Source organism: Emys orbicularis, chromosome 5 (genome assembly GCF_028017835.1).
Source record: "Emys orbicularis isolate rEmyOrb1 chromosome 5, rEmyOrb1.hap1, whole genome shotgun sequence".
Classification (NCBI taxonomy): Eukaryota; Metazoa; Chordata; order Testudines; family Emydidae; genus Emys; species Emys orbicularis.
In genome coordinates, this window is record NC_088687.1 from 18,635,775 (window position 1) to 18,661,284 (window position 25,510).

A 25,510-nucleotide genomic window follows, 5' to 3' on the forward strand; every position below is an offset into this window, starting at 1 on the left:
GGGGAAGAGGGGAGCGCTGCCTACGGGGCAGGTGCCCGAGGGCAGGGACAGGCTCTGTGGGGAGAGGGGAGCATTGGGGGACAGGCTCTGGGGGAAAGGGGAGCGCTGCGGGGCGGGTTCCCGAGAGCAGGCTCTGGTGGAGAGGGGAGCGCTAGGGTGGGGACACGTTCTATTGGGGCAGCGCTCTTCTCTCCACCCCTACAGCCTCCCCTTCCCCCTGCAACCTGCCCCGCAGCGCTCCCGAGCGCTGCGGGGCGGGTACCTGAAGGCAGGAAGAGGGGAGCGCTGCGGGGCAGGTTGCAGGGGGAAGGGGAGGCTGTAGGGGTGGAGAGAAGAGCGCTGCGGGGCGGGTACCTGAGGGCAGGAAGAGGGGAGCGCTGCGGGGCAGGTTGCAGGGGGAAGGGGAGGCTGTAGGGGTGGAGAGAAGAGCGCTGCGGGGCGGGTACCTGAGGGCAGGAAGAGGGGAGCGCTGCGGGGCGGATTGCAGGGGGAAGGGGAGGCTCTAGGGGTGGAGAGAGGAGCCCTGCGGGGCGGGTGCCCGAGGGCAGGGGCGGGGCCGGTTCCTCGGGCCGGCTTGGCGTGTTGGGCCCCGCGGTGTCCATGGTGACTGCAGCCGCCGGCCAGCGCTGGGTCTCGAGGTACGGGGCCAGCCGGCATGTACGACCGGGCTCCGCGGGCGCTCACTCGGCCCGCGGGCGGCACCGAGGCGCATGTGGGGCCCGGCTCCTACCAGCTGCAGCCCGGGAAACAGCAGAAAGCAGGTAACGGGGGGAGCGCCCAGATTCACCCCCGGGCTCCTCCTGCGCCCCTGGCCGCCCCGCGTCCTCCGAGCCACTCAAGGCAAACCCTGCCCTGGGCCGGCCGCAGCCCGCCCCCTGTGCAGGGACCCGCCGTCGCACCCATTACCCGGTGCCTGCTGCTGCTGCTGCTAGGGCTCGCGGGGCAATCAAACAGCGCCTGAAACCACGTCGGGGCTGCTTCGAAGTGATTAACACCTCAGGCAGGGTTATGTAGGACGGTGCCAGTCACAAGGCTGGGTTGCGCCCCCGGGAACTAGGCAGCGAGCAATTAATGGGTAGCCCGACTAGTGCAGCTGAAACTGACATTCACCGAGTTCTGGTTCAGGTGCCTGGGCAGAGAGCCCAGGCCTGAGCTGTTCCTGTTCACTGCAAGGTTTGACCCAGAGAAAGGTCGGAGCATAGTGTAGTGGACATCCGCCTGGGTAAGCTGCAAAAGGAAGGGTGCACATCAAGAGAGCTATCTCCTTGTGAAAGGGGTAGTGGAGACAAGGCATATGTAGTTTTTACTTCAGTATAGCTAATGGAGATCAATATATACCCTCCTCCCCCCCCCACCCACCCAGGATTTACCTGGACTAGCTACATTGAGGTAAAAACTACCTGTGCCATGTCTCTGCTAGGATTTTACATCAGGATAGCTGGTTGAGTTGGTTCTCAAAATGGAGATCATGTGATTCCTTTCTTCAACTTGAACTATCTCTTCCTTCCATATATTTAAACATGGTGGACCCGATTCATATCTCACACAAGTTTTACACTCTTGTAACAGTACTGACTTAAACGGTGTTACTCCTGATTTGTTTCTGTGTGAGAGGAAAATCAGGCCCAGGCACTTTTCCCCAATGTCCTATACGCTCCCCTAAAAGAATACTTGTATATGGTGTTTTTGAATTCTGTTGGAGATGCGGCCAATCATCTTCTTCAGAGCCCATGTGAGAGGAAAAATCTTGGAAATCCTGCAATGCAAGATCCTAGGTACAAAGTCCAGCAGTCTGCCACACTGTTAAAATGATGGCTTTGTATTCAGAAATACCTTTCTAATTCTCTTGTTGAAAAACCTTATTTAATTCTCTATCCACTTTGACATAAATGTGAGTTCTCAGTAGGGTTCAGTGTGTAGCTAGGCTTTAATATATTTTACTATAAGTATTTTTACTTCCTTTGTACTGAATAAAAGAAATAGGGTCTCCTTGGGTGGCTTTGAATTTCCATTTATGTTCTTTTCAACAAGAGCAAGGCTCTGCAACTGAAGATATAAACATTTGGGATATCTGACAAGTTATTTTTTTCTCTATTTAAAGTAGGAATGACTTGAGAATAACTTTGGAATCCCTCTTCTTTCAGCCTAATTAGTGATATCTTAGAAGCAGGTATATAGAACTCAGTTTCCCAATCAGCAGTCAAAAGTCAAGATGGATATAGGGTTAAGTTAATGTGTTCTTTTGTAGCAGTTAAACATGGATTAATTTATAAGGCCATGCCAGAAATACAGACTTCATTAGGTTGTCCCCTAGTGGTACTCATCAGAGGTACAGCCTCTGAAAACACCAAAAAACCCTAAATTGAGATGCAATAAGATTTTACCTAATTTTAATTATCTTAATTGTATCTGTAAAATGGTAAATTAAATGCAGTGTTTATTCCTTTTAAGCCATATAACTGGTCTTAGCCCTTGAAAGCCATTTTGTGGATCTTACTAAGGAAAGTATTAGGACAGGGGTAGGCAACCTATGGCATGCGTGCCAAAGGTGGCACGTGAGCTGATTTTCAGTGGCACTCACTGCCCGGGTCCTGGCCACCGGTCCGGGGGGGCTCTGCATTTTAATTTAATTTTAAATGAAGCTTCTTAAACATTTTTAAAACCTTACTTACTTTACATACAACAATAGTTTAGTTATATATTATAGACTTACAGAAAGAGACCTTCTAAAAACATTAAAATGTATTACTGGCACACGAAACCTTAAATTCGAGTGAATAAATGAAGACTCGGCACACCGCTTCTGAAAGGTTGCTGATCCCTGTATTAGGAATAGAAGTGAGGAACATTAAAAATAAACAAATGTAACATTTCTTCTTTTATTTGCTCCTCTTTCTTTACCTTCCCTCTTGCTGTCAACATTACCTTATCCCAGAAATAAAACGAAAAATCCACTGGAAACTTCCCTAATGAACCTGAAGTAGGAGACTACATTGCATTTAAATACAACTAAAGTAAATCCCAGTTGGAAATAAATACAATTGTAATTAAGCATTACTTCATTTACAGGGAAATTAACTCAATTTTAAACACTTTTCTATAATTTTATGTACATCTATCCAACCTTACTACATAATACTTGCGGCATGCAGGATGTCAGACTAGGTGATCATAATGGTCATTTGTGTGTTTAAAATACTGGAAATCTATGAATAACTTTTTATAACCTCTTTTATACAAACTATCTCAACTACTTTATAAAGTTAACTAACATGGCTTAGAATTAAATAACAGCAGAGGGGGAGACAGAAATTAGGAGAGGTTGGTAAAGGAGAAAAGGCATGTTTTTACTCAAGATTTTAAATGAAAGGGAGGATCAATGAGATAGAGAGATGTAGAAGGCTGTGAGAATTGGCTGCAGCTGCAAAGGAGGCAGCCCCCTCGCCAACAGTGATCAGATTATGTGAAGGGATTGAGAGGAGCCTAGTGTAATCTATATAGAGAGGGAATGGAGCAAGTTCATGGAGCATTTTAAAATCAGAAAAGGGAATTTTGAACTGGATCCTGAAATGAATGGGCAGCCAGTGTAGTTGTTTGAATAAGGGGGTAGTGAATTTGCACTTCTCTGTACATGTGAGAAGGAGGTCAGTAGCCTTCCATGGATCGATTCTCCATTGCTTAATAGTCTTTCAGTCAAAATTGGATGTCTTTCTAGGTCAACTAAATCAATGGAATTGGTGCAGGAAGCATTTGGTGAAATTCTATGGCTTATGTTATGCAAGAGTTCAGACTAGAGGATCACAATGGGCCTTCTTGGGCTTAAAATCTGTTAATTTCTTCTGTGCAAGCAGGAACCTGAAGAAGTACGGTTTGGAAAAGCTATAGAGAATGGGCTTTGGTACTCTGTTAGCTGCTTCAGATCTAAAATATAATTACAGTGATGGCTTTCTGCCTTATAAAATAGCTTTATTGTTTTTCAACCACACACTCTTTATTCTTTATATATGTCCCATCTTTTCAATGGAGCAGAAAAATGAGATGAACCAAATATTTTCATTACTGAAAAATAATTTTGATGCATATATGGGCTGTTTGCTTTCTCAAACTTTTGTAAGTGCATATGTTTTACTGTTTTTTTCTTTTCATGCCCCCTCACTTGCAGATGGCTATGCTCCATTTCTTTCTTTGACAACTCGAGACTCTGCATTTACTATTCCAAATGCTGAGATTGATGTTCCAGGACCAGGACACTATGATATTTCCAAAGTACAGGTAAAATGATAGAAGTTGTATTAAACAAGAGAGAGGAAATTTGCAACCTGACTTTCAAAACAGTAATAACAAGTGATGTTCATAACAAATTTCAGTTGAACAAGTCAAGAAACACCCTCCTCCTAAAATTAAATTGGCCAGGAGTGAAAGAGACAGCATGGTGGGAAGTGATTATTTGGACAAGAACTTTTATTTATATACAATCCTTTCCTCCTCCTTGTTCTGCCTCCTCATGCATCCCCCCCTTCTCCTCACCTGCTCTACTTCTTTCCCCAATGGAAAACTGTCAAAAGAGTCCTTGATGCCCCCAAACAATGATGTTGCTGGATGCTTGGTGACAGTTAAAATTCAGTTTTTTTCTGAGTGCTTTTAAGTAGCTGTCCAACTCACTAGACGTTCTGTTGTTTTCATGCAGTTCACTTCCAGTAGTAGTGGGTACTTTGTGTATGGTGTAGGTCAAGATTTCTTGATGCCTCAATGTATTAACAGATAATATCATTTTAAAAGAGCGAAGACCCATGAAGTTTGAGTAATGAATGCTATATTGATTTTGATAAATGAAATTATGTAGTAATGGTTCCAGTAAGAATAAAGGAAATTCAGGTTAATGCTGGATGAATTATTTGAGAGCAAAGGAACCTTCTCAAGCTTGCTTGATAGGTTTCTGTATACTTTATTACAGTGGTGCGCAAACTTTTCCAGTCATGCCCCACTTACCCTTCATGGAATTTGTTGCCCCCTCCCTCTATTACTTGTAATCTGAAACTGTTTTGGATTTTTTGCCAGGGCTCTATCCTGTAGCGGGACTGGGATCCCTCTGCCATAATAGCGGGAGCGGGATAAAAATTCAACAACGTGGGAGTGGATATTGCAGGGTGGGATGGGAGCAGAATTAAAAAAATAGTCCTCCTGCACTGCAAACAACATGAATGCCCCGGATAGCAGCCACCGCTTTCTGGCTGCCCAGCTCTGAAGTTAGCGCTGCCACCAGCAGCAGTCCAGAAGTAAGGCCACCCTTACTTCTGTGCCGCTGCTGGTGGCAGTGCCACCTTCCACAGGTGCTGGCTTCCTCCGGACCCCGGGATGTGCAAATCCCCGCTCCATCCCAGGCCCTGCCCCCAACCGACTCCTTCCCCCAAGCCCTCACCCCTGCCCCACCTCTTCCTGCCCCTGCTCGGCTGCAGGCCCCGCTGATCGTAGCGGGCGGGAGGCACTGGGAGGGAGGGGGAGGAGTTGATTGGTGGGGCCACTGGCAGACGGGAGGTGCTGCGGGAGGTGGGAGGGAGCTGGCTGCCAGTGGGTGCTGAGCACCCAGTAATTTTTTTCCATGGGTGCTCCAGCCCTGGAGCGCACACAGAGTCGGCACCTATGCCACCTTTAGAGCTGGGCACCTGGAGAGCAGCAGCTGCTGGCCGGGGCATTCATGTTGTTTGTGGTGTGGGAGGACTGTTTTTTTTTTAATCCCATTCCCGTCCCACCCTGCAATACCCACTCTATTTTTATCCCCCTTCCGCTATTATGGCAGTGGGTCTTGCAGGACCTATGGGATCCTGCAGGATCCCAGTTTCTTGGTGCCCCCTCAGAGAACCTCTTGCACCCCCGCCCTAAGGGGGAACCCCCATCTGCGCACCACTGCTTTATTGTATGTGTGCTTTTAGGATTTCAATAATAACATTAGCATTAAAGAGAAGCTGGAATTTTATTTAATTCCTTCATTTTCCATTTATCTGAAAACATTGTTTACTTGTTAGATATATTTATTAGATTTAAATTTAACTATCTGAAATCACATGCAAGGTTATAGAAATTAAATGTTTTAATGATTATATAGATTGTATCTGGCTGCTTTGAGGATGTTGTAAGGGTGGAAAGGGTACCAGAAGCCTCCCTTCACCCCCATATCCATGCACAGTGATTGGCCACAATTGCAGTCCCTGAGCTCTTTTGAGTACAGAGATTTGATTCCTCCTAGCATTCTCCTGCATGTTCAAGACACTCAGAAGTGGATGGAGTGATGGTGGGGCTCCTGGTCGCCCTTCCTGTATCTGCAGCCAAAGCTGGCCAGATGTGTGGGGAGAGTATCCTGCTCCTCTGTATGCCAGAAGCTGAGGAAGGGTTCTGCTTTTCTGGGGCAGTACTGCCCATTACTACCTGCAAAGTGGGCCAGTGCCTATAACACACAGCTGAAGTTGTTATAACTGTGTATTAGAATTAAGTCTGCAAGTCAACAATCTCAATGTAAATGCATATTTTAAATTTAATTAATATGAGGTATTAAACACTTGGGTTTTACAGTTCACTTTTGGAATTAAAAGAAAACATGACTTTCATGCTATCTGTTAACAATTATGAAATAAGTAAAAACAATGCAGTTAGTGTCAGCATTAAACAATTTCTAAAGTGAGCGGCTATTTTACAGTGGAAAAATTCATTATTATGGATATGTCATTGTAATGTAATATACTTGTTTTTTGATCTTCTCCATTGCAGACTCCTTTAAGACTTTCTGACTACAGTTTGCACCCTCCAGTGGGAAAAGGCAGTAATACAATCCATTTCATACTAGCACACTATAACAGCAATCATAGTTAAAAGTATCAGAAGGTTTCTTCAGTGCTCTTCCTCACGTTTTGTCTTCCTGCTGAATCTTGCTTCTGTTTTAATTTGTAGTGTGAAAAATTAAATAATCCCTCAAAGTAGCATTTTTTATATACTAATCTTTACTTTGTTTGCAGACGAAGTAATTGTAAATTAGCTGTGTAGAGAAAAGGTACTTAGGGCTTTGGCAGCACTTAGGCCTTGTCTACACTACTGGGGGAGATGGATCTAAGTTACACAACTTCAGCTATGTGAATAACATAGCTGAAGTCGATGTACTTAGATCTACTTACCCACGGGGTCCACACTATGCCATGTTGACTGGAGACGCCCTCCCATCGACTCCCCTTGCGCTTCTCGTTCAGGTGGAGTACAGGAGTTGACTGGAGAGCGATTGGCGGTCGATTTAGCGGGTCTAGACCGCCGATGTATCTATCGCTGTGCGTCGAACCCCCGGTAAGTGTAGACAAGCCCTTAGAGTTGATTATCAGTCATCCAATGTGGAAGTTGTAGACAGTCATTTTCTTTTATGGCAGGTTAGCGGTGGGGGGAAATACTATAAACAGTGCACAAGTAAACCCGTTTTAGAAAGACATTTTATTTCTTTCTTCCCGGATACGTCATAATATATTATGTTACTTTGTTTAGTTCATGTCACACTAATACTGCATTCTATGAAATCTGACATAATGCAGCATACATGATGGAATGTGATATGACGTAAAACAACACAAGTGAAATGAAGTAAACCAAGCAATTTCTGACATTTTATATTTCTGTAAAATTTGCATTTGTAGAGTAATTATAAAAATGCATTTCTGTAACTTCTGGTTTACTAATTGGCTATGGATAAGTTGTGCTGTTATTGTCAATGATTGTCAGATACAGTAGCAGCACTAATGCTGAAATAACGTATTTGGTGCTCTTTTGAGGTTCTATTCCCACAATATGTCTTAGTTCCCTTTAAATTGAGACATCAGGAATACCTCATTTCTGTTTCTTCTACTGTGTTCTGAAGAAAAAGGCAAAACATATTCATATTATGAGCCAGTCCTAACCCCTACAATAGCTGCATGAGTTGTAATTCTGTAAGTACTGTCTCAAGGTGTTGGGCATCAGTAGCTCCTCCCTCCCCTTTGGACTTCCTCCTCACACCCCTTCACTTTCTTGAAGGCCTATCAAAGGCCCCAGCCCCCATCAACGGACAGTGACAGCCACTCATTAGAAACCAAAGGTCACATAGTTGGTGGTTATAAAGCTGTCATCGTCTGGATTCTTATAATGGAACTTATTTACCACTGGTGTTGCTGCTACTTAATCATTGATAAAAAGAACACAACCTATTGATTCTGGACCCAGTGTATTGAAAATGCAGAAGCTTTTGTATGTACAAGTCAACTCAAATTTGTTTAAACCTATTGATATTTATATAGAAGGAGCCAGTGCTCTAACTTTTGGTGGCACATCATTAGATTGTAAGTTCTCTGGGGCAGAGACCATCTTTTTGTTCTGTTTATACAGTACCTACCATGTTGGGCTCCTGGTCCATGTTTGGGGCTCTCTTAGGTGCTACTGCCATATGAACAAATAAATGATTATAAAATTGATATAGTGTTTTTCCTTTACTAGAAAAAGAAGAAACAAGAACTAATATCTTACTGCAATAGAAATGACAGGGATACTTGTAATTCACTGAGGAGTATTGCTGTAAGAAATTTTAAAATAGCATTTCATTAGAGAATGCAGAGTGAAACAAACATTTTCAGCCTCTTTATCTAAATAGTTGCATTTCCTATTTTAAGTCAAGTAAAACAATACTGAGAAAATAAAATTTATCTGCATCTAGAGTATTTTAATATAAATTAGTGCAGACATTGTCAGCTCTTTGGTTTAAAGGACTGGCTATCAACTGTTTTTTATTTTGTGAAGTTCTTGTCAAGTTTATAATTAATTTTACTTTACAATTTCATAGAATATTCATTTTTTCATATTTTTAGAATGATATAAAAGGTGGTAAGAGTCCGCAGAACAAAGAAAAACGTTTCAAAGAGATCAGTACAGACACTCCAGGACCTGGAAGCTATAACCAACCTCCTGCTGTGGGGTTAGAGATTAATAACAGGAAGCAGAAAGAGCCTAAAGAACATAGTCAACTGGTATGTTAATAAAAAAGGATGATGCAATATTAATTCTTTTTCTCAAAATTTGATATTGATCACAAATGTTAACATAAAATGTATAAAAACACTAGTAAACATATTACTGAACTTAATCTTTTCAAAACCAGCCTGAAGTGGTACAGTTGCATACCTACAGTGGTGCTCACAATTATCACAAGACAGATCGGGTGATGGGAGGAAGCTGAATTAATGTGGGGAAAATAAATGAAAGCAAGCAATAACCTATAGAACTACTATGAAACCATTTCAAATAAGAATAAATCTTTTAAAAGACTAATCTTCCAGTATACACTAAAAGTACGATCTTCTCTTCGCCTGATTCAGAGGAGGGATGTGCATCAACTTCTCCTACCTCCCAGAGGAGTGCCTCAATCACCACACTATAGAGTAATTCTCACTTGTTCTCTTTGGTCCAAGAGATATTTACATATTTACAGGGCTGCCCAGAGGATTCAGGGGGCCTGGGGCAAAGCAATTTTGGGGGCCCCTTCCATAAGAAAAAGTTGCAATACTATAGAATACTATATTCTCGTGGGGGCCCCTGTGGGGCCTGGGGCAAATTGCCCCACTTACCCCCCCCCCTCACCCTCCCCGGGCGGCCCTGCATATTTATGCAAAGTGGAATGGTGTCAACAGGTGAGGTTGAGGAAAATAGCATGTAGCCTGGTGGTTAGGGCGCTCACCTGGCAGGGGAGAGAACCAAGTTCAAGGCCCTTCTCTGAGGAATACTTAAGTGTCTATACGAAGTAGAAAGCTTCAACAGGAGAGATCAAGAGCAACACAACCCAGAAAAATCTATAGCCTGGTGGTCCTGATGCTAACCTGGGAGTGGGGAGGTAAGACTTCAAAGCTAGCTCAGGTATGCCTACCTGTGGTGCAGTTACACCTCCCGACTGTTGTTAGACATACCCTTAGGGAGCAGTCAGAAGGTTACTTGGTGCTTCCCCATTGGCTGCCGTGCATGTGATTACCTGTACTGGCCCTTTCCCTGGCAGAGCAGTAGAATTTCATTGGTTTGTGTTTGAGTAGTGTGCAGACTCAAAAATCCATGTTCAGCACAGATTTGGAGGTCTGACATTAACTGAAATAGGGGATAGCAACATTTTAATTTATATAAGTTAAATTTATGGTTACCAGAAAGTTTTTTAAGAGCGTCTGTAGTTAACTTCAAATAGAGTAGAACTCCTTAGATGTGTTTTGCATCATTGCTTTATTGTATCATTCTTTATGTCCCAGCTTTCCTCATGTGACTTTTATTTGTAATTTATCAGCATGGCAGTTGAATTACCTTTAGGTCATAAATGACAAAAGTTTATTGCTCATTTGGCAGCAATAGATCACTGAAAGAAATGAGATTACAGTCAATTATATAGGAAGGTACTAATGTAATCATAAAGATTACAGTGTAAATTTTATTTTACCAAACTATTAGTAGAATTTATACCTACACAAATAAACAGATCAGAAATTTGAAGTTAGCTGAAAAGGGATAATATCAAATTGGGGAAGTCTACACAGAAAAATAAAGTAAAATTTTCACTCTGCCAATAAGACTATATGAACGCAAAGTGCTGTATTGTTGTTATCCTTCTACATATGTGACATTATAAGGTTCAGTGGTTACTTAATGATTCACTAGTACACTGACATCTATTAAAAGTACATGTGCTTCAAAACATAAAAATGAAAAGTTAATATTCTAGACCACCTTTTTAATAAAGTGTAGGGCTGTATCTTTTTCTTTGGGTGCATTCACCCTCAGTTTATGCAACATGGATGGAATGTGTTTGTGATCTAATTTAAAGCACAATCTAATTGTTTTTACAGAGGACTGCTGGCAGTATAAAAGTCTACCGAAAAGTGGATGGTCCCTCTATCCCTTCTCCAGGCCAAGCATTTGGGTATGAAGAAGCTGAGGATGGCACTCTTATTAAACAATACCCACCTCAAAGAGATGTGACATTGGGCCCAGCATACTATCAACCAGTAATTGTAAGTAATTTTAGAACAATTTCATAAGACTGGCTACAGGATTACAAAATAGTTTAAGGTTTATCTTTAACTATAAAATGTTGTCATGACATGTTTTCTCTTAAGAGTGAAAGTTAATGGTATTGGTACCATTATATATTTTGGGCTGGCTACAGAGCCAATTTCATTTTTGATTTATATGGGTGCAACTCCATTGAAAGAAGTCGAGTGGGACCTACTTGACTATTGCTGAATTTGGCACAAAGAATAGAGAACAGTATAGATTTTAAAGGTCGTTGCTACTACCTCTTCTAGTTTCACCTGTCTGGAAAGGGAACACGAAAGTAGCCACTAGTTTAGCAAGCAATGCTGTAAAGAGTACAAGGGCTGAATTAAGAAGAAATGTGCTTGTGGGCTGGACAAACCGTCCTCTTCTGGTCCCACCAGTTTCTGCAGAATTCAAGATTTCTTTTTTAAATAAATTCAGTTTCTAGCTCTTTTGGTGGCAAAGATATCTTTCTGAATACCAAGTTGAGGCAGTTGTCTTAAGGAGTCTACAGACAGACTGAAAATAGCTTTAAGGGATACAAACTGCCTCAGATAAAAGGCCCTACCAATTTCATGGTCCATTTTGGTCAATTTCATGGTCATGGGATTTTAAAAATTATAAATTTAATGATTTCAGCTATTTAAATCTGAAATTTCACGGTGTTGTAATTGTAGGGGTCTTGACCCAAAAAGGAGTTGGTGGGTGGGGTTGCAAGTTAAATGTAGGCAGGGTTGTGGTACTGCTACCCTTACTTCTGCACTGCTGGTGGTGGTGGTGCTGCCTTCAGAGCTGGACAGCTGGAGAGTGGTGGCTACTGGCTGAGAGCCCAGCTCTGAAGGCAGAGCCACCACCAGCACAGAAGTAAGCATGGTGCAGAAGTAAGGATGGCATGGTATGGTATTGCCACCCTTACTTCTGTGCTGCTGCTGGTGGGGCGCTGCCTTCAACTGCCCAGCCAAGAGCACAGAAGTAAGGGTGGCAATACTACAACCCTCCTAAAATAACCTTGCACCCCCCCCCCCGCCCTCCATGCAACTCCCTTTTGGGTCAGGACCCCCAATTTGAGAAACGCTGGTCTCCCCCCATGAAATCTGTATAGTATAGGGTAAAAGCAAACAAAAGACCAGATTTCACGGGGGGAGATCAGATTTCACGGTCTGTGATGCGTTTTTCATGGTTGTGAATTTGGTAGGACACTACTTATATATCTAAATAGGCTGTTTATGCTGAAGCAAGTTAGATGTTTTGACAAACTATTTTGATGTTGATAATTTTAGCAAAAATATTCATCTCCTCTGGGATTGCAGCCAGAGCTAGAGTAGAATACTACCATTCTTCTCCTTCACTCCAGTCTCTTCCCTGAACGAGTGGTAGATGAAATAAAACTAATAGCAAGTAAACAATAGTCAAACTCTTATCCATAGTTTGTTTTGTAGTCTTCTGTATTTTTGTCACGTTGCTTTGCATGGTGCATAGAGTAATTAATAATCTCATTATTTGCCAGTTATCACAAAGAATGATGTGGGCTGCTGGGGCAACTGAGAGCAGTTTTGTACTCTCAATGCATCTCCTGCTACTGCCAGGGCAGTGTGGAGGAAAAGGAGGAGGTGGCCACACTTGAATGTAGATAGATGAGGAAGAGGGGAGAGTGGGAGAGAGAGAGAGCAAGCTGGGGTGGGGAAGACAGGAACAGGAGAAGAGGGAGATAGGGACATAAGGGCACAGGCTGGAGTAGGACATTCTAAAGCAGGGGTGGCAAACCTGAGCCTGGGAAGGATCCAGAATTTACCAATGTTCATTGCCAAAGAGCCACAGTAATATGTCAGTAGCCCCCCATTAGCTTCCCCCCCCCGCTCCCAGTGCCTCCCACCCACCGGTGGCCCCACTAATCAGCGCCTCCCCCCCTCCCCGTGCCTCCCGATCAGCTGTTTTGTGGCATGCAGGAGGATCTGGGGGGGAACGGGGTAGGAACGAAGGTACGGCAGGCTCAGGGGAAGGGGCGGGAAGGGGTGGAGTGGGGGCAGGGCCTGTGGCAGAGCCAGGGGTTGAGCAGTGAGCACCTCCCGGCACATTTGAAAGTTGGCTCCTGTAGCTCCAGCCCTGGAGTCGGTGCCTATAGAAGGAGCCGCATATTAACTTCTGAAGAGCCATATGGGTTGGCTACCCCTGTTCTAAAGTATGGAGGCAGGATGGGGCAGGATGGGAAGATGATGCAGAAGGGTCTATAACCATTAGAGCACAGTCCCATTCAGAACCTGGAATACTCGTGTAACATTTTCATCATCTTATTTTAAAGCAATATGATTTTGACTTATGTTTTGTAGTTTCTCTGCAAGGGCTTGATCTTGCAATGTGCTGAGCATTTGGCCCAAATCCAGCAAAGCACTTAAGTGAATGTGTTACTAGAAGTATATGAGTAGTCCCATTGACTTTAATGAAACTTCTTACGTACTTAAAGTTATGAATGTGCTTAACTCGGATGCTTTATCTGGGGCAGACTGCTTAGACCCTTGTATGATTGTATCTCAAAGTGTAAAGTTTATCCTGAAGTTTAGAGATAGCAGTGCACATGCCTCTAATTTGAGGTTAATTCTTTTGTAAAGTGGTTTAATAATGAATAACTCTGTCTGGAGAGACATCTGAGAGAAGTCTTGTTCACTTGTAATTGAACCCTGGTTGATTACAATTACTTATGTGCTGGAGATTGGGAAATGGCTGTAGAGAAACACAGCCACGGCTGTCTTCATAGAATCATAGAATATCAGGGTTGGAAGGGACCTCAGGAGGTCATTTAGTCCAACACCCTGCTCAAAGCAGGACCACTCCCCAACTAAATCATCACAGCCAGGGCTTTGTCAAGCCTGACCTTAAAAACCTGTAAGGAAGGAGATTCCACCACCTCCCTAGGTAACCCATCCCAGTGCTTCACCACACGCCTAGTGAAAAAGTGTTTCCTAATATCCAACCTAAACCTCCCCCACTGCAACTTGAGACCATTACTCCTTGTTCTGTCATCTGGTACCACTGAGAACAGTCTAGATCCATCCTCTTTGGAACCCCCTTTCTGGTAGTTGAAAGCAGCTATCAAATCCCCCCTCATTCTTCTCTTCTGCAGACTAAACAATCCCACTTCCCTCAGCCTCTCCTCATAAGTCATGTGCTCCAGCCCCCTAATCATTTTTGTTGCCCTCCGCTGGACTCTATCCAATTTTTCCACACCTTTCTTGTAGTGTGGGGCCCAAAACAGGACACACTACTCCAGATGAGGCCTCACCAATGTCGAATAGAGGGGAATGATCATGTCCCTCGATCTGCTGGCAATGCCCCTACTTATACAGCCCAAAATGCCGTTAGCCTTCGTGGCAACAAGAGCACACTGTTGACTCATATCTAGCTTCTCATCCACTATAACCCCTAGGTCCTTTTCTGCAGAACTGCCGCCTAGCCATTCGGTCCCTAGTCTGTAGCAGTGCATGGGATTCTTCTGTCCTAAGTGCAGGACTCTGCACTTGTCCTTGTTGAACCTCATCAGATTTCTTTTGGCCCAATCCTCTAATTTATCTATGTCCCTCTGTATCCTATCCCTACCCTCCAGCATATCTACCACTCCTCCCAGTTTAGTGTCATCTGCAAACGTGCTGAGGGTGCAGTCCACGCCATCCTCCAGATCATTAATGAAGATACTGAACAAAACCGGCCCCTGGACCGACCCTTGGTTGATACCGGCTGCCAACTAGACATGGAGCCATTGATCACTACCCATTGAGCCTGATGATCTAGCCAGCTTTCTATCCACCTTATAGTCCATTCATCCAGCCCATACTTCTTTAACTTGCCGACAAGAATACTGTGATGTTCCCCTAGAATCCTCTGTCAGGACTCCAATTCTACTCCAGTCCCCGTGATAGACTGAGACTGATTTTTTACTTTTTTAAAAAGCTTTGTTAAAGTCAAGGAATAACACGTCCACTGCTTTCCCCACAGAGCCAGTTATCTCATCATAGAAGGCAATTAGGTTAGTCAGGCATGACTTGCCCTTGGTGAATCCATGCTGACTGTTTCTGATCACTTTCCTCTCCTCTAAGTGCTTCAGAATTAATTCCTTGAGAACCTGCTCCATGATTTCTCCAGGCACTGAGGTGAGACTGACTGGCCTGTATTTCCCCGGATCCTCCATCTTCCCTTTTTTAAAGATGGGCACTACATTAGCCTTTTTCCAGTCATCTGGGACCTCCCCTGATCCCTATGAGTTTTCAAAGATAATGGCCAATGGCTCTGCAATCACATCAGCCAACTCCTTTAGCACCCTCGGATGCAGCGCATCCAGCCCCATGGACTTGGGCTCGTCCAGCTTTTCTAAATAGTCCCGAACCACTTCTTTCTCCACAGAGGGCTGGTCACCTCCTCCCCATGCTGTGCTGCCCAGTGCAGTAGTCTGGGAGCTGACCTTGTTCGTGAAGACAGAGGCAAAAAAAGCATTGAGTACTTTACCTTTTTCCACATCCTCTGTCACTAGGTTGCCTCCCTCATTCATTCAGTAAAGGGCCCACACTTTCCTTGACTTTCTTTTTGTTGCTAACATACCTGAAGAAACCCTTCTTGTTACTCTTAACATCTCTTGCTAGCTGCAACTCCAAGTGTGATTTGGCCTTCCTGATTTCACTCCTGCATGCCTGAGCAATATTTTTATACTCCTCCCTAGTCCAATCTTCCACTTCTTGTAAGCTTCTTTTTTTGTGTTTAAGATCAGCAAGGATTTCACTGTTAAGCCAAGCTGGTCCCCTGCCATATTTACTATTCTTTCTACACATCGGGATGGTTTGTTCCTGCAACCTCAATAAGGATTCTTTAAAATACAGCCAGCTCTCCTGGACTCCTTTCCCCCTCATGTTATTCTCCCAGGGGATCCTGCTCATCAGTTCCCCGAAGGAGTCAAAGTCTGCTTTTCTGAAGTCCAGGGTCTGTATTCTGCTGCTCTCCTTTCTTCCTTGTGTCAGGATCCTGAACTCGACCATCTCATGGTCACTGCCTCCCAGGTTCCCGGCCACTTTTTCTTCCCCTACTAATTCTTCCATGTTTGTGAGCAGCAGGTCAAGAAGAGCTCTGCCCCTAGTTGGTTCCTCCAGTACTTGCACCAGGAAATTGCCCCCTACACTTTTCAAAAATGTCCTGGATTGTCTGTGCACTGCTGTATTGCTCTCCCAGCAGATATCAGGGTGATTAAAGTCTCCCATGAGAACCAGGGCCTGAGATCTAGTAACTTCTGTTAGTTGCCTGAAGAAAGCCTTGTTCACCTCATCCCCCTGGTCTGGTGGTCTATAGCAGACTCCCACCACGACATCATCCTTGTTGCTCACACTTCTAAATTTAATCCAGAGACTCTCAGGTTTTTCTGTAGTTTCACACCGGAGCTCTGAGCAGTCATACTGCTCTTACATACAGTGCAACTCCCCCACCTTTTCTGCCCTGCCTGTCCTTCCTGAACAGTTTATATCCATCCATGACAGTACTCCAGTGATGTGAGTTATCACATCATAGTTCCTTGACTGTGCCAGGACTTCCAGTTCTCCCTGCTTGTTTCCTAGGCTTCTTGCATTTGGGTATAGGTCCTTAAGATAACTCGCTGATCGTCCTGCTTTCTCAGTATGAGGCAGGAGTCCTCCCATCTTGCACTCTCCTGCTCGTGCTTCCTCCCAGCATCCCACTTCCCCACTTACCTCAGGGCTTTGGTCTCCTACCCCTGGTGAACCTAGTTTAAAGCCCTCCTGCTTGCGAAGATGCAACGAAGAGAGGGAAGAGCAGTCCTACTCTGTGAAACACAAGAGCGTTTATGGCTGTTTTGTGTTTTCAGGGTCTTAATTTGCTTTGGCACCATCGTTTATTTTTTAAAGAGTAAACCATCACTGTAAAAAACAAACAAACACACAACCCCCCTAGTATGTTCTTTAGTAAAATCTGGAAACTTTAATGAAAAAAAAGACATAAGTCCAAAATAAAAAAGGATCCAGCAAAGAAGTCTGTACAACTCATTAGTACAGAAATGGCATCTCTGTTAGACTTTTGGGCACCACCTTACTTGTTTTAATCATAATGCCCATCAGAGACTCCACTTTTTTCCCCCCAGTAGAATGTTAACATAAATCAGGATATTGAAATAGTATGGGTTAAAATTTTCACAGATTTCTTGGGAATTTGGTTGTTTGACTTCCATTAACATTTATGAGAATTAAACATCCAAATCACAGTTGACTTGCAAAGAATGTTTATTCCAAAGGGCATTGGGACCAAGTCTTTATTTTTTAAGTGTTCTATGAAGACTTGTAGTCCAATCTTTGATTGTTTTAGTTTGATCCCAAATGACTGAGTACCCAAAACATTAGTTACTGTCTTCAAGGGTTTTCAGACAGATAAGTCCCCTCTATAGCTGAAAGCCCCTAAAGCAGATGCTATGTCTTTGCTGCCAACAAAGTATTCTCTTTACTATGGAATAACTAACATGCATTAGCTGTCCTGCTGTAAAATACTAGTGAAGACATGGCACTGTAGTTTCTACCACAAGGTTAATAAGAGAAGTGGACCGTGGATGGGGAGTATAGGATTGACCTTGCCTAGCTCACCTTGCGATTAAAAACGGCAGTGCCATGTCTTCACTAGGATTTTGCAGTGGGATAGCTAATCTGTGTTAGTTATTGCACAGTAAAAACACAACTTTTTTGGCAGTGAAGACAAAGCTTTAGACTACTATAAAGCCAACATGGGAAAGTAGACCACTGAAATGTTGACCACTGGGTAAGTGAGAGAAAGGAAAAGAAAGTTACCATTATGCTGTTGGTAGCAACAGCTGCTCTCTCATCTTAAAGGGCTAGACTGTTGATTAAATTCCCTTATACTTTTATTAGACCATAACTAGGCCAATTAGAAGGCCCAGTTTTTGGAAAAGTCCATTGGGTCAGGTACTTTTTTGGGTATTAGAAGGACAAAAAAGCATGGAGCCATGGATGTGGAGGGAAGGTTTGAAGCTGAGATCTGGAATAAAAATGCCTGGAGATAGCTCCTTCCTCCAAAGTCAGAACAGAGTCAGTACTCACCTATTATTGCTGAACTGGATGTCCTGCACCCCCAAGAAGGAAATTTCTTGATCAAAACCAAAAGGCAGTCACACCTTAGATACTGATATTTCCCTGATCCTTCAGGGAACTAATGACCATTCTGGTCCTTCAGGGAGGGAAAGGATCTGCTGTTATTTAGCAATGTAATGCTAACTTTCTTTTTTATTTTCTATGGGTGGTGTGTCATTTGTTGGTTCTCTCACATCAGGCTTATATAGTGATTTCTGCTTTAAAAGATTTGTAAGTTAACAAGGATTTTCTCTTTATGGATTTCTGGTGGGATGACTTTGTTTTTGGTGATCAGCTGGAATGGATTTGACCAAATGTCTGGATCTCTCAGAGTTAAGGAATCACATGTTTGTAGCTTATGAATATTAAACTGAACTAAAAACAACCAAGGCAATATGTTACACTGACAAATTTTTCTGCAAAAACAGTACAAATGTATATGTCACTAGTTATTTAATGTAGCTCATCTGCAAAATGCATGTGATGCAAAAGTTGTTTAGATTCTGTGTTTTGTAAGAGGTCTCTTGAAGCTTTCCCTCTTTGTTTTGTCTTGTGTAAATTTTTGCCCATTTCTGTTTGTTGTCTGTGATAGGGTGCTATCAGCAGCATCCTAATCACTGACATTTCTACAGACTGGAGAAGGCTGCAGGCCCAGCTGAGGGCAATTATACACTTTCTGTTGAGGGACTGTGAGCACCTGGGTGACAATCACTGGGCTAACAAGGTAATTGGGGAGAATATAAGGGGAGGAAATAGGAAGCAAGGGGTAGCTCAGAAGGAGGCTCAGAGGGTGAGCTTGTGCAGAGGAGTGAGGGCTGCATGGAAGCCTACTGTTGTTGTAAGCCTGCATTGCACAATATTATTATGTAAGAGAGGAATAAATACATATCTTGATGAAAGATAAGCAGCCTGGTGTGTGTTTGTGACTGTGAAACTACCTAAACTAGCCAGGCAGTGCAATTCACTGGGTAGTGATGAAGGTGCCCTGTGAGTGTCCCAGTCAGTGGCATTTGTCTTGAACAAGATGTAATACAAAGTTCTGTATTTTAGCTGAATGGCATATAATCATTGTTCTTTGTTACAATTGCATTGTGGTTTTGAGTCCTTTACATATCGCCCTTTTTAACTCAAAACTTCACCTTATTCATAGTAATGGGAGACAGTAATTTTTAGTTTGTAATTAACAAAAATAAATATGGGAATAATTCAGCACTTCTTTGTAGTTAGTGTTTATTCCCTGAAATTATTTTTCCAGCAAGTGCATTAGGGGGCAGCAGAGTCATTAAGTTGACTCCATTCCTAATGATTTCCAAGTGTTATATTTTAACATTGAACAGGAGTTGAAGTTGTTAGCTTTTCCATTTGAAATCCCATTTTCTATGGGTGTATTATGCTGCTACTACAGCAGAGTCTTCATGTAATACTTCACATTTTCAAAGCACTATACAAAGATAAATAACCTTACAAAATACCTGTGTGAGAAAGGTAAATTTTATTTCAGTTTACAGATAGGTTAAATGACATTCAAAGCTGCACAGTAAAATTAGTGTTTGAGCTTGGATCAGACTTAAGAATTCCTGGCTCTCAGACCTCAGATGTTTCACTGGAGCATTCTACCTTACTGTATGTTGGTTGTTTAAAAGTGGGTGGGGGAACACTCTGGCAAAAGCTTGCTATCAGGGGCGGCTCCAGGCACCAGCGCAGCCAGGGCCGGCGCTTCCATTTAGGCGACCTAGGCGGTCGCCTAGGGCGCCAGGATTTGGGGGGGCGGCATTTTGCCGCCCTTGGCGGCAATTCGGCGGCGGGGGGGTCCTTCCGCGCTCCGGGTCTTCAGCAGCAATTCTGCGGCGGGTCCTTCGCTCGTTCCGGGATCCGCCGCCGAACTGCCCCGAAGACCAGGAGTGCGGAAGGACCCTCCCGCCGCAGAATTGCCGACAACGACCGGGAGCGTGGAAGGACCCCCGCCTAGGGTGCCAAAAACCCTGGTGCCGCTCCTGAGCACAGCAAGCGCGTGCCTGGGGCGGCAAGCTGCGGGGGGCGGTGTGCCGGTCGCCATGAGGGCGGCAGTCAGGTGGGCCTTCGGCGGCATGCCTGCAGGAGGTCCACCAGTCCCACGGCTTCGGCGGCAATTTGGCAGCGGGTACGCTGAAGGTGCGGGACCGGCAGATCACCTGCAGGCGTGCCGCCGAAGGCCGCCTGACTGCCGTGCTTCAGGTGGCAAAAAGCATAGAGCCGTCCCTGCTTGCTATACAAGGTTTTATTCAAAGTTCACATTTCTGTATAACTTTAAAAAATCATATTTATTTAGACATTTTACATTCTAAATGTAAAAGAATAAATTATTCTGGTTTCCAAAAACTTAAAATGGTTTTGATTTTTAAAAAACTGTCAATCATTTAGTAACTGATAAATCTGAATATTTTTTTAACATTTTGATCCATACTGAGATTAATGGACACAATAGGGTTTCTGAAATTTTCAATAGAGAATTCTGTACAATTTGCTTTCTAAATGCCAAGTGGTGCTGTAAAGAATTTTTAAAATAATACTGTGCTTATGATGGAGTTGAAGAAAGTTTTCTTCACCGCCAACATAGTTTCGTCAAAGTCCCGACTACTGGATCTCTATACTGTATATATATTTGGGGTGTCTTCACCATGACACTATCTAGTGTTTTGCACTGTGAGACATTTCTATCTATTTTATGGACAAGTCTGATTGTATTCATAGAGAGTTGACTGCTTCTGAGGTAACTGGTCTGTGATGAGAGGTAGACAACAAATGTTGAGAGGTTCTGTCAGAACTTTAGATTTCAGTCTACAAACCAGGTCTGTATCCTTCATTGGTTGAAGAAGGGAAAAAAACCAACAACTTACCTTGCAAGGGAATACAGAAGAATATCCGTTCTCTTATTGGTGGGGATTATCAACATCTCGCTACACAAGGTGCTTAAGTGCTTTTCTAAATAAGAACCTGAGTGTAGATAATCTTGCCAATTATTCCTGTCTCTAACTTGCTTTCTTTAGGAATAGGTTATAAGTTAACAGTGAGGCAGCTCTGCATTTTTTTTTTTTTTTTGTGCTTGTGGGTGTGGGTTTTTTATTTATTTATTTATTTTTTTAGTCCTCCGATTTCCTCGATTATTTTAGCCTGATTTTAAGATCTGGATACTGTTTTTGGGAATGGGCAAAGACCAGGGGTGAGAGCCTGGCTGTGCTGAAGGCAATGATAAAACTTCCACTGACTTGGCTTACAGCCTTGTTCGGGATAGAAGTAATCATGTTTAAGTATTTTCATTCTTCTGTGTCTGACTGGGCTCAAAGGGTCGAACTGGGCAACTGCTCATTTGTCTTGAGGGCTCTCTTACGTAGAGGTACTATGAGGCTGTGATTTGTAACTTTTATTTCAATATAGATACAGTTTGTTATATATTACAGATAATCTTTCTAACCACAATAAGTAGTTTCTGTAGGATTTGTTAATATCTTGATTTTGAAAATATTGCTTGTGGGACTACATAAGTAATAACAATCCCAGTCTATGTTTTCATCAGTGAATATACATGGCAGGCATACACCAGCATTTCAGAACTGGAGAGTTTTACTGTAGTAATAAATGAGTTCCTTTTTTTATAATAACTTTTCTGAAAATTGGATTTTTTAAGAACACCTATATATTTACAAAAGTTGTATCTGTTTAAATTATATTTTTTACTTATTGTTTCCCTTCATCCAATAAGAGGCTTAGTTAACAAAACAATATAAAACAATATTCGAAAAGAAATAAAATGATAAAAAGCCCAAACAAAGTTGACAATATATTTAAAATATTTTTCAGGTATTCTTTTCTTTCAGTATGTATATGGAGTGCCTGTGGTAGTCTATTTTTCCTAGATTACTGAGTTTCTTTGCTTATAGAGAGATGGTGTGGGAGAGCTGTATAGCTTTTTCATTATATTAATGTGTGCACTACTTTAGTCTAGACCTTCCCTTCTGATCCTTCTTTCCTTCATCTGCTACTGTTCTCATGTCACTCCCCTGGGTTGGCCTAGTCTTTCCCCATGGGTACTATTTTGGATAAGCTAGGGTGACCAGACAGCAAATGTGAAAAATTGGGATGGGGGTGGGGGGTAATAAGAGCCTATATAAGAAAAAGACCCAAAAATTGGGACTGTCCCTATAAAATCAGGACATCTGGTTACCCTAGGATAAGCAATTGAATTCCCAAAGCACTCTGAGTTTCAACCTGATCTAAGGCCTCAGTCCAGCAAAGCACTTAAGCAAGTGTATAACTATAAGCATGTGAGTAGCCCTGATGACTACTACTCACGTGCTTTAAGATAAACATATTTAGGTACTTTGGTGGATTGGGGTGGCTTATATGCAGTACTAATAAAAATCTGTCACTCCTCCTTGTGATACTGGGCCAGACCCTTTGATACTGATGGAGCTCTGCAGAGACTTTAATGAAAGTAACCATTTGCTATTTTTATAATACAAATACTTAAGTTGTTTAAACTGGTGTGTCAGTGCTTTAAGAGTTAGTTTAAAAAAAGTACAGGTTTGTTTTCTGTGTTTCTTCCAGGGAGCCATGTGAAGGGTTGACATGTTGGTAGCTGCTGTAGAGATGTACTGGTGGGGTCTCAGGCTTGGACTTAGGGAACTCTTTGGAAATTGGGCTGTTTGCCCGTAAAATACAGGGTGGAGGGAAATGTGCTAGTACAATGTGATGAGGACAGACTGGATGAATAGAGCAGCGGAATGGAGAGGTCTGACCTGAGAGCTGTACTCTATGCTAAAGAAACAGGATCTGCAAAAGGCTTATTCCCATTATGAAGATGGTGGGATTAGTAGCTCAAGTTAGGAAAAGGGTAGAAAAATAGCTAAATCGGATGCATGATTTTTTTTTTTTTTTTTTTTTAGATTTCTTTAAATATAATTTAAAATACATTTACACAAAATTATAGTTTATTTCACAAATTACATATTTCATGAAGTAGTGTAGTGAGCTGGTTATAAAGGCTCCATACGTCCAATGCGTGTGTATGTGTATGCAGTTAGTTTGTCCACATCTTCAGGCAATTAGGTCACAGTTTTAATCCAACCCATTTTATGACTACACATACATAAAGTTTTAGGTAATATTTCAGAATATGAAACACACATTTTGCTTCCATTTAAAACAGCATGTGGAATCATCCCAAATCTGCTTTTCAAAGTTGGGTATTCAAGCTAAGAATATGGCTGGAGTCTGACACTGACATATTAGCTAATGTTGGAATCATGCTGGGAACTACCTGCATGCTTCAACACTGGAAGGCAGTCCATTAGTGCCTGAAATTAATGCACTCTGGGACTTTTAATTCTTCACGGAATCTATTTCCATATTTAATTACGGGAAAGTCAGAGAAAAAAGTTACAAAGCACCTTCTTCATCTATTTCATTGTCAACGGGAGTGGCGATTAGCAATTCTTCTTCAAGTTATACTGCAATGTTCACTTAAAATAATGCAGCTCCTTGCTGAGTTTGCTTCAATTAAGCCATATTTTATTTGCTAATGACTTACCAAATTGACAATGACCTTGAAGTTGGTATTGTCAACACTTCTTGGCATAAAGAGCTTGGTGATTTAGAGTTATTAAGAGTGCATCAATTTATTCTTCAGTCTATGACAGTATTTCTAAAAGGCTTTTTAATTCCATTACAGATGGGATATTTTACCTGAGTAATGCACAGGGTTGTGAGTTAAGTAGTAGTCAATTTATATTATTTTTAATGCAGAGTTTTAATCTGTGCATGTAAGACAATGATTTTTTAAAAGTGTTTTGAGTTTCAAAAGGAATAGGTAGTTATTGGATCACCTTTAAAATTGCTTTCATTGTGGAACTGCTTGAATCACTAAAAATGCTCTTTCTTGATGTCAAATGTTTGTGGGCTCCAAGATTCTTGCATATTTCTAAACATTTAAGTATTGGATTTCAGTGTGGAATGAAAAAAGCATACTGTATGACACTCCATCAGGAAAAAAATTTCAACAATTAAAAAAAAATGTGTAAATGATTTAATCTTTGTCAAAGCCATTGGTGACAGTAAAATTGAGCTTAGTAATAAATGAAAAGTTAATTCTTTATGAAGTTTGTTCAATAACCTTAAATACAAGAGATTCAGTAATTCATTTACATTTATATTGGTTTATAACTTTGTACACTTTGTCAGATAATCATGCCATAAAAGTAAAACTAAAGGTCTGCATAATTATGAAGTAAGCTGTAGTGGCTGAGTAGAAAGTTTTAGGTCATTAAAATAACATAGGACAAATCACTGTGATAATGAACTTTAGAGTGTCTGTCATTAAAACTACTTCTGTATTTCTCAATACATGGTTTTTCCACACTCCCCCTTTCGGAAGGTGATGTTGCATGTCTTTTTAATCCAAATACACAATGCATACATAATTAAACTGCCAACTCATGCAGGTTTGCCTTTGGGGATTTTATCATTAGTTAGGCCTGGTCTACACTATGACTTTAATTCGGATTTAGCAGCGTTAAATCGAATTAACCCTGCACCCGTCCACACAGCGGAGCTATTTATTTCGAAATAAAGGGCTCTTAAAATCGATTTCTGTTCTCCACCCCGACGAGCGGAGTAGCGCCAAAATCGATTTTGTCAATTCGAATTAGGGTTAGTGTGGCCGCAATTCGATGGTATTGGCCTCCGGGAGCTGTCCCAGAGTGCACCATTGTGACCGCTCTGGACAGCAATCTGAACTCGCATGCACTGGCCAGGTAGACAGGAAAAGCCCCAGGAAAATTTGAATTTCATTTCCTGTTTGCCCAGCGTGGAGAGCACAGGTGACCACAGATACCTCAGCTCATCAGCACAGGTAACCATGCAGGCTGATAATCGAAAAAGAGCACCAGCATGGACCGCACGGGAGGTACTGGAGCTGATCGCTATATGGGGAGAGGATTCAGTGCTAGCAGAACTTAGTTCGAAAAGACGAAATGCCAAAACTTTTGAAAAAATCTCCAAGGGCATGATGGAGAGAGGCCACAATAGGGACTCGGATCAGTGCCGTGTGAAAGTCAAGGAGCTCAGACAAGCCTATCAAAAAACAAAGGAGGCAAACGGTCGCTCCGGGTCAGAGCCACGGACATGCCGCTTCTACGCCGAGCTGCATGCAATTCTAGGGGGGGCCGCCACCACTACCCCACCTGTGACCGTGGATTCCGGGTCGGGGATAGTCTCATCAGCTACAGGAGGAGGAGGACGAGCTTGCAGAGAGCACCCAGCACTCCGTTCTCCCCAACAGCCAGGAT

The 25,510-nt window shown here is 42.5% G+C and overlaps 1 protein-coding gene across 1 annotated transcript in view; it reads left to right on the plus strand.

The window, feature by feature from the left end:
- Positions 1-655: 655 nt before the first annotated feature.
- Positions 656-25,510, plus strand: part of STPG2 (sperm tail PG-rich repeat containing 2) — a 404,829-nt gene continuing 379,974 nt past the window's right edge. The window contains exons 1-4 of the mRNA XM_065405786.1: positions 656-761; positions 4,163-4,272; positions 8,868-9,026; positions 10,878-11,042. Coding sequence (XP_065261858.1) covers positions 656-761; positions 4,163-4,272; positions 8,868-9,026; positions 10,878-11,042 — 540 coding nt within the window. The remainder of the gene's footprint in view (positions 762-4,162; positions 4,273-8,867; positions 9,027-10,877; positions 11,043-25,510) is intronic.